At 31.0% G+C, this 12598-nt stretch overlaps 1 protein-coding gene across 1 annotated transcript; it reads right to left on the reverse strand.

Moving 5' to 3' along the window:
• Positions 1-6129: 6129 nt before the first annotated feature.
• On the reverse strand, positions 6130-7178 carry LOC107462351 (uncharacterized). The gene is made up of 4 exons (XM_016080923.3): positions 6973-7178; positions 6781-6873; positions 6590-6691; positions 6130-6492 (listed from the first exon to the last, which is right to left on the reverse strand). The coding sequence occupies exons 1-4, from the start codon at positions 7111-7113 to the stop codon at positions 6130-6132; spliced, it is 699 nt and encodes a 232-aa protein (XP_015936409.1). The 5' UTR covers positions 7114-7178.
• Positions 7179-12598: the final 5420 nt, after the last annotated feature.

Genomic DNA, 12598 nt, shown 5'->3' on the forward strand with positions numbered 1-12598 from the left:
TTATTATTATTATTATTCAGAAAATTGGACCGGTCATCAAACTGCTGTAGTCATTAGTTTACTAGTTTATTGGTCTAACTGGTTCAACTGGTGGTTCAACCAAAAAAATCGTTTTAGAATAGAATAATAAATAAATAATAAATACACATCTTAAAATATAATTATAGTCTGATATAAATCTTAAAATATCTTCGAAATTTAAAATACTACATAAAATATTATCAACCAAATACATATGATCTTATCAAAATCCAAACTCAAAAGTTAAATAATAATAAAAGCATATCTAAATATTAAATTCCAACATCATGGTTTATCAATCATCAAAATCCACAAGAACTTGTTGCAAATTTGCTTCGGTGGGATGATCTTCACCTTCATTCCCACCCTGATCAGCAGAAGAATCAAGAGATGTAGCATAAAGACCACTACTACCACCGCTACTTTGATATAAATCAGCATCAATTTCACCTAATAAAATAGACATGTTATCATTATATTATAAACTAACAACATTCTAATAAATCATTAGAAACTAAATATACTATACTCAATCAATAAGTCATCCACATTACTAGGAAGATCATGCTCTTTCTCTATAACCTCTTCAATCACCCAAAAGTCAACTTGACTGATACTTTCATAATCAATTGGATCATATTGTATCTTTTACTTTCTTTTTTCTTTTTCCTTCCTAAAAAGTTAAATACAATATATGAAGATTTAATAATTTACGAATTTGTTATGATAAAGATTACAAATGAAACAATATGGTATTTTATGAAACATATATTACACTGGATTTAAGACGCAAATTATAGGTAACATAAACAATATCATTCAATCTATCATACTCCAATCTATTTCTTCTTTTTGTATGAATCTGGTAAAAAAGGCTCCAATTTCTCTCACACCCAGAAGAAGCAGATGCTTGGCTAAGAATGCGAACAACTATCTTTTGTAGACATGGAGCAGAGCCTCCGAATAACCTCCACCATTCATCTACCAATTATAAAACCATAACATATTACAAGATATCAATTAAGAACATAGGAGTATAAAACAAGTTACTATTAATTAAACAAATATTCAGCCATATTCTGACGACCTGTGACCGCGGGGGCGAAGGAGGGCGACAGGACGGCTAGGGTTCTCCATTGGAGATGATTCAGATGAATCATGAATGAATGGGGTCGGGAAAAGAAAGGGGGGATGGGGTGCTCCACGAGCGGGTCGGGTCGGGTTCTTTTTTTATTTTTTTTAAATCATAAAACGACGTCGTTTAGCATAACCGGTTCGATCCAACCGGCCAATTTTTGGCCAGTTTACCCGTTCTTGAGGGATTTTTTCAGATGAAGACCGGACTGTTTGCAGTACCGGGTTGCGGTTAAACCGGTCGAATCGGCCGGTCCGGTTCGATTTTCAGAACCTTGATTATTATTATTATAGTTGTTTCTTTACTATTCTAAAATATTAAAGATAAATTTGCCAAAATTGATTAGGACTAATTTTGAGTTTTACTCATAAAATAATAAGTAAATTATGTTATAGATTTTAGATAATATACACGGATTTTTAATAATGAGTAAATAATGATGTTTTTTAAAGATTTGTAGGCACCGTTTTGAGAAAGCACAATATACAGTGAGTTATTATACTTCTGTATTTAGTTTTGAAAATAAATAAATTAAAATTAAAAATAAGACATAAAAAATAAATATATAAAGTTTTGTATAAAAAAATTAAAAAAATATGTCAATCCTGTAAACCCGTGAATATGATGCACTAGCACACCTCCTCTCTCTCTCTTTCTCTATCTCTCTCTCTCTCTCCTCAACCGTTTTTGGTAATCTATCCGTTCTGAAAATTCTTCACTTCTCCAAGAATTCGTAATCACTGATCGATTTGTGACATATCCTCTTCCACGCGAATCGATTTTTTGACCCGCGCTTCCCGTGAGAGATAAAGCCATCATACGCAACCATATCACACCCCACCATCGGTGTTGTCGTTGTCGTGGATGCACATTGAGCCATAGCCATAGCCTTCCAACACTATAGGATCAAAGTGAACAGCTCTCAAAGATCACCAGTAACGTGAACAACCACTCTCATTGACAAATAGTTTTTAAAATCTGTCAGAATAAGGTGTATATATGTGTCTCAGTTGGAGGCGAGTGGACCACATTACGTCGATGGATCAATCAATTTGTGAAGAAGTATCGTACAATACTACATATGATGTGAGTGATCATTCTAGTTCCACCGACGTTAATGTCTCGTCCCTAAGTGAAAATGACATACAACGTGTGGACACAATAATTTGTATGTTAGTAGTACATTTGATTATGTCTATTTGCAACTTTTTTTTTAATATTTGAGTTATTAATAGTGATAGGCTTTGTTGAAAGGATTGTGATTTCATTTGTTTAATTACAATTGATTTGAATATTTTTTCTTTCAATTATGCTAAAATAATTCTTTTTTTTTCTACACTTGATGTGGTTTATTATTCTTTTTGTTCACCAGTTTGAATTGATGTTAACAACTTTGATGAATTTTTGTTTCATAGATATGAAAATGGATAGTGTTGTATTATATGAGTTGAGTTTTGGTTGTTTATTATTTGGTGTTATCAATGGATAAGTGGTTGTTGGAAGAGTTTTTATGAGTGTCGAAGACTTGATGGTTATCTTTGTTGGTGATATGTCCTCGGTTATCAATTTTATGAAATTAGACACAATCTTCGGAAGACACATCCGCGATTATATGAAAACACGAAAGACACATTCGTATAAGACACATCCAGCTAAAGACGTATCCAACATAGGATGCTTCTAAAGCAAGTCATTGAAAGAAGACACTTTTCTCAGAAGACACATCCTTAGGTTAACAAAATCTAAAAGAAACATTGGCAAAAGACACTTCCATCATAAGACACATCTGTGAAAAGACACACCTGCCAACATTACACAACTAACATAGACACATAATGCAAAAGACACATCCATATGAGGATGCCTCCAAAGAAGTCACTGGAGGAAGACACTTTCCTCGGAAGCCACATCCTTAGTTAAACAAATCTCTAAAGTCACATCCGCAAAAAACACTTTCATCATAAGACACATCCGTGAGAATACACACCTGCCAACATTACACGACTAACATATACACATAATGCGAAAGATACATCCATATGAAGACATTACAATAAGAAAATAGTTCCGTTTTCAGACACCTGCGAACATTACAAGACTAACAACACATGAATAACATATGTAAAGACAACCGGGGTCAACATATTGGAACCTCAACAAGATTAGTCACTAGCAATAAAAATACTTCAAAATGCATAAGGTGTTGAGTTTGTGCACAAAATTACCACAAATCAAGGTGCAAAAGACAAGATTTACATCCACATTATATGCATTATCGTTGAATTAATCAATAAAGTTCGTCAAAAAACACAATCACTTTGTGTACAACAAAAAAAATAAATAGTCCTAATAGTATATAACACATAATATGTGGCATGAAGCCTTTAGACTTTATTTTCCCGTGTTTAGCTCCTTTTGATGGTCTTTTTCTTCGATTTTCTTGCAGCTCGCCAAAACATGCTCTTGGTGTCAAGTGCTGTGAATGGTGTCCTAAGTGTAAATTAAAAAAAAAAAATTAAGCATAGAAATTACTTCACAGGAATCAATTATCCATATTGTAACCATTTATTTTTTTTAATTAGGCTTCGTTAGCAAGTACTTTAAGTAGTAACTGAATATACTTGTATTAAACCTATATTTTTCTTAAACTAAAACACAATTCATTACAAACAAATTAAAACAATCCAACTAATTATTTTTTGTTTACTCAACAACAATGAACTATACATATTCAATTTAAAGATCAAGCAACAAACCAAAATTTTTTTTAAGACACATCCAAAGTAACATTTAATTACTATGAGTACTTCTAATTTTTTACTCATCATCACAAGATATGGCTCCTACTCTACGGGAATCAGCACCGGACATATGCAAAAATAAATTATACGTTGACTCATTTCGAAACCTTCTACAACAGGACAAATTATACGTTAACTAATAATAAAAAGACACAAAGAATATACTCAATTTTTTTCCTAAAAAAACACAAATAAAAGAATTATCGTGTATTTATCTATCTTATATCGGTAAGAATCCATGTTCATAAGAAATGTTTATAACCACTAACCCTGTGTGACATGGCGACTAGGAGGCGAGGTTGTAAGCGGCGATGGCTTGAGCTCCACAAGCAGAACAGGGGCCGCACTTGCTACTTATTTTTCCGCGCTGGGATGGGTCTTCAACTCCTCCATGCACTGTGGCGGAGAAAGATGAGGTGTGGATACAGGATCGATGGTGACATGCAACAGAACTGGCGGCGCAGAGGTGAGTCTCCAATAGTGACGTGGGTTGTTGAGTCAATGCGTCTTCGTGGGTCTTCGTGGGTCTTCGTGGCACAGTTGTAACCTCGAAGTGTGAGTCGACGATCGGCGTTCCAACAGGGCTAATCTTGGTTGACGGCGACGCTGACTACGTGCAGGAGAAAATGAACGACGCCGAAAGAGAAAAAGTTGGGGAAAAGAGGATGTACGGTAATTTTGTATAAATTAGATTTTCACTTAGCTAAATTGAATTTCGTAGAATTTACTTTGGGTAAATGGGAATGTGATTTTTTGAGGTTATTGGATTTTTGGGTTTAGTCCATTAAAAATTGGCCAAAATTGACAGATATAATATTGATAATGTAACATGATTAATTATTAATTTATTATTGTGTTTCCGAACAATAACATATGTGTAGTGTTTGCTTGCTTTCTTTTATAATCTTTTAAATTGAATCCATCATCATTGCCATTCATAATTGTGAATTAATTTGCCAACTAATGCATTCACTAATTACTTCAACGTTTAGATTCTTCATTTGTAAGAATAAGGTCCATTAGCACATCTCTTGATTTCTTTCGAGTATAAATATCCGACACTGTACTAACATATAAAGACTTTTATATTTACTACTAGAGTATCCTATCCGAAATTAAGTTTGAAATATAACAACACAAGTATATAATAGGGAGGGGGAGAAAAAAAATTTAAATCGTGTAAAATTTATTAAAAAAATAATATAAAATTTTTTTAGCTATGACACAAATTTTTTTTAACTAATTTTTTTTATTATTAAATTAGTTAAGTGGTATTAAATTTGAGAGATCTAGTTATATATTTTTATGTCATTTAAACTAATATATAAAATATTTACTCATTTTTTTATTATTTGTAATAATTTGTTGTATTTTTTAGTTCAAAACACATTTAAATATATTTTCACTACCAGAAAAACGGTGATTAGCCACGGAAAAAACCGTGGCTAAAATAAAGAAAATCCGTGGCGATTCAGCGTTTACAACGAATACACTTCCGTGGCTAATAAGGGCGACGCCTTTTCAATTAGCCACGGTTTTCGGCCGGTTAGCCACGGTTTTATGACCCGTGGAGACATCTAAATAGCTACGGTTTCTACGTTATTGGCCACAGACTAAACCGTGGCCAAATGACAACAGTGTAACCAATAAGTATAGTTTCGCCACAGTCTTTCCGTGGCTAATACTGATAGGCTGGGCTTTTTTGCCACGTTTTTTCTGTGGCAAAAAAATTCTGGGTTATTTAGCCACGGTTTTTTTCTATGGCAAAAAATATCATGCACAAAATAATATTTGATAGACTGGGTTTTTTTTCCACGCTTTTTTCCGTGGCTAATTTTTTCTTTCAATTTAAAAAAAAAACTCTCAATTATAATTACCAATTGAATATTTTTTTTAATTAATATTGCATATTTTTATTTCTATATATATACTAACATATTAAAATAATGTTATAACAATATAAATAATCAAAGCAACGATAATAAAATTAAAATAAAAAATAGCAAACTAAGTAATAACAGTATTTTAAAGCATATGCATTGTTCAAAGATATAGTAAAGAAATAACAAAAACCAAGTTGCATAATTCTGTACAATAAGAAATAAAAATATCTCTAATCAGAGTATAAACTAGACATAAATTAAAAATAAAATAAACATGACATGAGGTGCATCATTCCGACTCAATGTGTGGCACAGAATCAGATAAGGTAGGTACTTCATCACTGTATTTCTGTTGTAGAAATCTGTAAAGAGTTGCCACTTGACCTTTAGCTTCTTGAAGTTGCTTTTCTAATTCTGCAACATGCTGTTGCGATACACTGCTAGAACCTCCGCATATTGCCCCTCCAAAGATGCGCTTTGACTTGCCAAAACCACTGGGATATGCAGCATTACTAAAGCCACGTACACGCTTACCATTCTCAGGACCGCAAACTTTTCCAATTGCATCATCCGGATGAGCCAAGACCTTTGAATGAATACCTTCAGCGGCAGCACGCTCTTGGTCTTCAGACAAATGCTCTGCTATCTTTTCCTACAAACAAATGCACATCGTATTGGAGTAAAGTATTGACATAATCAAGACATATTAAAAAATATACAGCCATATAAAATATAATTGAGACACTCACAGCTAATCGTTGTCCTTCCCCGCTTACATAACTCCCATCTTTCTTTAGCAAAGTTGATACAATAACCTCGCTTCGACATACAGGCCTTCCCAATTTTTTTTCCTGATACAATAAATAAAATATTAAAGTTAATCTCAAATTTAGTTAAAACTGCTAATTTTATAGTAATAGTAATAATAAAAAAAAATTACCATCTGAGTTGCTCTTCTAGCATTGCTTTTACTTCCACCGGCGTGTGAAACTATAAGCCTCTCACGATTTCTGGCATTTTGCAAACATTGTTTCTATAATTTTCAAGAATAAGAAACAAGTAAATAAATGTTAAGAGATAGCCATTATAAATATTCAATAAAAAAATAAAAAAACATAGATTAATTATTTACCTTTGTTTTAGGATCCATATAATGATCCACAAAAGCAGTCCATTCAACAGGCGGTATGTCTGAGGGATTCGTAGCCAGAATTTTTGCCTTTCTTTTGTTAGGAAAGAAGTATTCTCCCCGTAAATTATACTTATGGGCCATCCATCTATCACCTAAGGTCCTCAGAGCCCATTTGACGCCAGCAGCATAATCAAACTCAAAATTTTCCTTAAAATATTTCATAAACGAGATCAATTATTAAAAACTATGCAATTTGATTACCATACTGCATATTATATCTTAGAAAGATAATATTAAAAAAAAGACTTTTTAAAGCTAATCCTAACCCATGCTTACTGTAGTTTATCCAATTCTGAAACATTCATAACAGTGTACTATAACACAATGTTCTGTCAAATAGCTGTCTAGCCCCAACAGCAGATATTTGAAAAGAAAAAAAATTCAGAAAATGAATGATGCAAAACAAAGGCTTATTATAAGTTTTTACAATGAACATTCTTGCTGTAATGTGATCATAAACATGTTTGACCAAAAACACGAAGGAATCCAATATACAAACCTAATTGCAAAAAGACTGACCACCTCAAATACATAGCCCCTTTTGAATTCTGCTAGGGTAGAGCTAAAGTTTTTCTTGTTTTAATTTTATTAGTTTTTATCAAACTGAGACAGGTATATATTTTAACAAAGTTATCCTCTCAAGTATTTCTAATTCCAAATTTTCATTTCACAACATTCATGACAATAGCAATTGGAACGGGAAAATAAATCCAGGAAGTGTCTCCCAACTCCTAAGAATGAAATGCAACCAACTTAACCTGCAGCAGTACCTGTTTAATACTTAATCAATTCATAAATCATAGAGCAATGGCATCTTGTTAAACATTACTTAAAGTACCTCCAAATGAATCTATCTACACCAAGATTTCAGCTCTTACACAATTTCTTTTTAACAAGAAATAACAATAATAAACAGAAAATGCAAACCTAAATATAGGCAAGCTAGGAGCTAAATTAGGATGACAACAATTTAATAAAAATGCACATCAAAGTAAAAAAAACTTACTTTAATAAGTTCCCATTGTCTTTTTGTGTTATCTTATCCCATCTTATCCCATCTTTTGCAGTGATCGTTGGGGGAATAGCCAATTTTGCAACTTATGCAATTGCACATGTGATTCTTGTAAAAAATAATTGTAGTTGCTTTCTTGTTGCATACCATTGGTTATGAGCATGAAAGCAGTAGGAATGGTTTTGAAGCTTACATTTGAAGGCACAAATCAATTCTAGGAATTTCTGAGCTGATTTTTTACAATGATCTTGTTAGGACGTTATATTTTACAGATTAACTACGTGAACAAGGTATCATATTTAGCAGTGATGATGTAATGTATTCTGTTTGCTGCATATTTGAGAATTAGAAATAGAGTCATCTCTGCTGTTTGTAGAATTCTCAGAATATTCATCTCCGGTTTAGATGAATATGTCTATGGCTTTTTCTGAATTAACAATAGTATGCAGTCTCCCTCTTTCACAACGTTAATGTTATATACTATTTTCATTTATGGAATTGACAACATTACTATTAATATCAAGTATAAATAAAAATGTTCACATGGAAAATAAAAGAAAGTAGAAAACAAAGCATAGAAAAGCATAGTAAATTGAATTGGAAATTTCAAGTACTTCATACATTGATGATCGAAAACCAAATGTGACATTAAACATAAAGAATAAGCCTATATAAAATTGGATCAGGAAACTAACAGAGCTAAAGAACTAATAATATAGTGGACTTATGTTAAACGAAACTAAATTAGAAGCACACTAGACATAATATTCTCCTGGATACCAAATTTCACAAAATTGTCTAGCCTTTTCACGAGCAATAGGATCCAAATTATCCTTCCAGAATGGTTTTTTGTTGAGATCAAAATCTTTTACCGCAGTCTGGGTCTCTGGTGATTCAGTTGTAGAGCGAATATATCCTTTCTTTTGAAAAAACCTTGCAATGTATTGTTTAATGATGATTAATTGTTTTCGACGTGTCCACTCAAACTCGCATGATGGCTTGGTTTTAACGCTTGTCTACATACATAAAAAAATGCACTATTTTATCTACAGTGTTATATATAGGTGTGAGCAAACAGTTTTGAAAATAGTAAAAAGGAAATAACAATATATTTTTGTTACCTTTAGATCCATTAGTATAACATCTGCATCCCATTCAGAAGAAATAGTAAAATATGGAAATCCATGCTTTTGCAGATACTGCACGCTAAGTGCATATATCTCCTACAAAATTATTCAAACAGGCCGAATAATTATAGAGAATTATTAAATGATAACATTATGTTAAATTGGATAATAAAACACATATAGAATATTAAAAGCAGAAAACCTCTGTAATAGAATCCATTGGGGTATTAGTGTAGAATGCATGTGAGAAGGGCGACTTTTCACAGATATTGGTGTGAGCATTGAGTGCTATCAGCCAAGAATGCACATTAATCTTGTTACACAAGTATTGGAGGTCACATCGAGTGCGTGTTGCAACGAGGAGAATGGAGAAGCAGAAGCCATCTCCGATGCAAACTTGATGCTTCCACAGCATTCAAGCAAATCGCGCTCTTCCATAGTAATCCAAGTTGAATTTTTGTTGCAAGGTCGTGCAATTGTCATTTTGTGTGACCTACTTAGCAACAAATACATCAAGTTTTGAAAGCATAATTAGTAATATTTTTCATAATTAGGACAATTAATCAGATTCATATAAACAAATCAAAAATTTAAAAATTACTAGAATATACTGACAAAAAATTAGTTCTCATTCACTTCACACCCCAATTCAAATTATACTCTTTATCAAGAGTTAAAGATGGAATTCAAGACCGAATATAAACCTGACAATGAAAAATTTTTTTGCATATTTTTTATTATTTGTATTTCTTACCTTTTTATTTTTTATTATTTATTTATGGTAGAGTTAAATTTGGATTTACATACTTAAAGAACACAGACACTAGTCATAACAATCATCACTTTCAACACTACAATAATAATCCATCGTGTATATGAAAAGAATAAGTAATTTAAAAAATTAGTTTCTTTTAGTACTCTCTTGTACTCTTCATATAATTTTAAGATATATAACATTCAGCATTATTATTGTAGCATTAATTTATCTTCTAATAATTTGATCAACATTGTAGTAACTATTATATCAAACAGGCATCTCAAACAGAATCAGATTTAAACTCCACCGTAAATAAATAATAAAGAGTAAAAAGATAATAAATACAAACATAACCATGATAAATAAATAGGAAATAATAAATTATATTTGATAAAAAGAAAAAATGTGCATAATAACAATGAAAGAAAAATTGAAATTGCAAATTATAATCCATCTAATTTTTATACTCTTAATGAACAACATAGCCACTATTTAATCAAGAAGCCAAAATTAACCAATTATAAATCATGAATCACCTCTAAAATTAAATAATTAACCTACCTTAGTTATTCTCAGCGGCACTGGAAATGAGGGAGAAGAAAGCAACTATCTGGATTCTTGAGAAAAACTGCACCTTAATTACGGTTTAAATTTAAGAAAAAGATAAACTGCATAACAAAGTTTTGAATGGGTTGGAGGGAATGACCAAATTAAGCGCGGAATTGAAAGTGAATATCGTTTAATTTTTGTCACGGTAATAATTGGGTCTGTGGCAAATTTTAAAATCCATCTCAAATTGGCCACGGACAAACGAGAACGTGCAAAAATTTCGTAAAATTTGGCTACAGAGATATAATACGTTGCCATTACATACCACGGTCCATAAACTTTGCCACTGATTATCGTTCGTGAGTACCTTCCCGTTGGTAACTCCCGTGTTTTTGGTAGTGTTTGTTGGTTGAATGAATGGATTTTGAATATGTGATGAGTAAATGGTCAAATTAATCCTTAAAAGGTTACTTGTTTTTTAAATTGGTCTTCGAAAGATTTTTTTAATCAAATTCATTATTCTTTAAAGATTTTAAATTAGTCATGTTAGTTCTTCCATCACTTTTTTATTGATTGTGTCAAAATTTACTAATATGGCACGTTAAGTGACACCCCAACACACACTTAGAAATCTTAATTGACTATTAACATGATTAATTTATAAAATTAGATCAAATTAACTTCAAATAAAGATATTTCAATGTCTCAAGTTCTCCCATCAATTAGATTTTGATTTAATCTAATTTCATAAACTTATTATATTAATAGTCAATTAAGACTCTTAAATGTATATTGGAGCGTCACTTAACGTGCCAAATTAACTAATTTTGACACCATCAACAATGAAAGTGATGGAAGAATTAACATGACTAATTTAAAATCTTTAAACGACGAATTTGATTAAAAAACTTTTTCAAAAATTATTTAGAGAATGAGTGATCTTTCAGAAATTAATTTGATCATTTACCCGACTTGTGATCTTTTAAATATTTGTGTCATCCACGAAAAATTTTGGTGTCATTTACAAATTTTTTTGTATTATTCATAATTTTTTTTATGTCATTTATAACTAAATAATATATTTTTATTATCATTAAACTAATTATATAGTTTAAATTAGTTATTTGCTTATTAGATTTGGTGGTAATGCATTATGTAAAAATTAAAAATGGTGTATTATAATTTTCACAATAAAATCTCATATATAAGTGATACCTAATTAAAAATCAACATAAAACTCTTTCACTTGTTTTTATCCACGACCAGAATATAAAATACTCTCCATTTAATTATATCATAGAAAAAATTAAAAACAGTGGTTATTATTCCTTTGTCGGATTCATCAGCATAAATGAATATGGATATTATTATTAGGTGACCACTCTCCACTCATAATCGGAATTATGTATTGAATTGGTGCTGATAATTGTTTATTGGTCACTAATTGATTGATGTAATTATTGCACACATGCATATACATATAAAATGGCGCGGCATTTCTAAATGATCAGATCATAGCATCATTTGTTTTCTCTCCTATATTTGGATAAGTTGCAAACCACTTTTCTTTTAAGTGCGCGCCTTTTTTTTCTTATCCCTAACCTTAAACTTTTCCGTCACAGCACTCCCCATTTCACCCTTAATTTCTTGGATTTATATCTTTTCTGACTTAACTTTTAATTTTTTTTCTACTTCAGTCTGATAGACTAAAAAAATAATTTATCGCGTATCTAAATTCTATTTAAAAAATTGTTGACAAAAATATATTATTACATTTACAAAATAAAATTTAAATTTTAAATATTTATTTAAACAAATTAATAAATTAACTACTAAAACAATATCTAAAAATTGTAACAAGTCTTTACCACGTCATCTCTCTATAATTAATATCCACGTTTATTTGTGGTTTTTAACTTTTTATTGTATAGTAGAATTTTTTCTTTTGTTTTTTATGCAATAATATTTCTGTATGAATTTTCTTCTGAAAAACGAAAAAAAGCAAAACTAGATATGATGAATGAATTATTTTTTCAATAAGTCACCAAAAAAAATATTTTCTAATTTATAAGCTTAAAGTTGGGTTAACGTTCTTAATATATCTTTCATGAAGTCAAACAA

The sequence above is a fragment of the Arachis duranensis genome, chromosome 8 (genome assembly GCF_000817695.3).
Source record: "Arachis duranensis cultivar V14167 chromosome 8, aradu.V14167.gnm2.J7QH, whole genome shotgun sequence".
NCBI classification, from domain to species: domain Eukaryota; kingdom Viridiplantae; phylum Streptophyta; class Magnoliopsida; order Fabales; family Fabaceae; genus Arachis; species Arachis duranensis.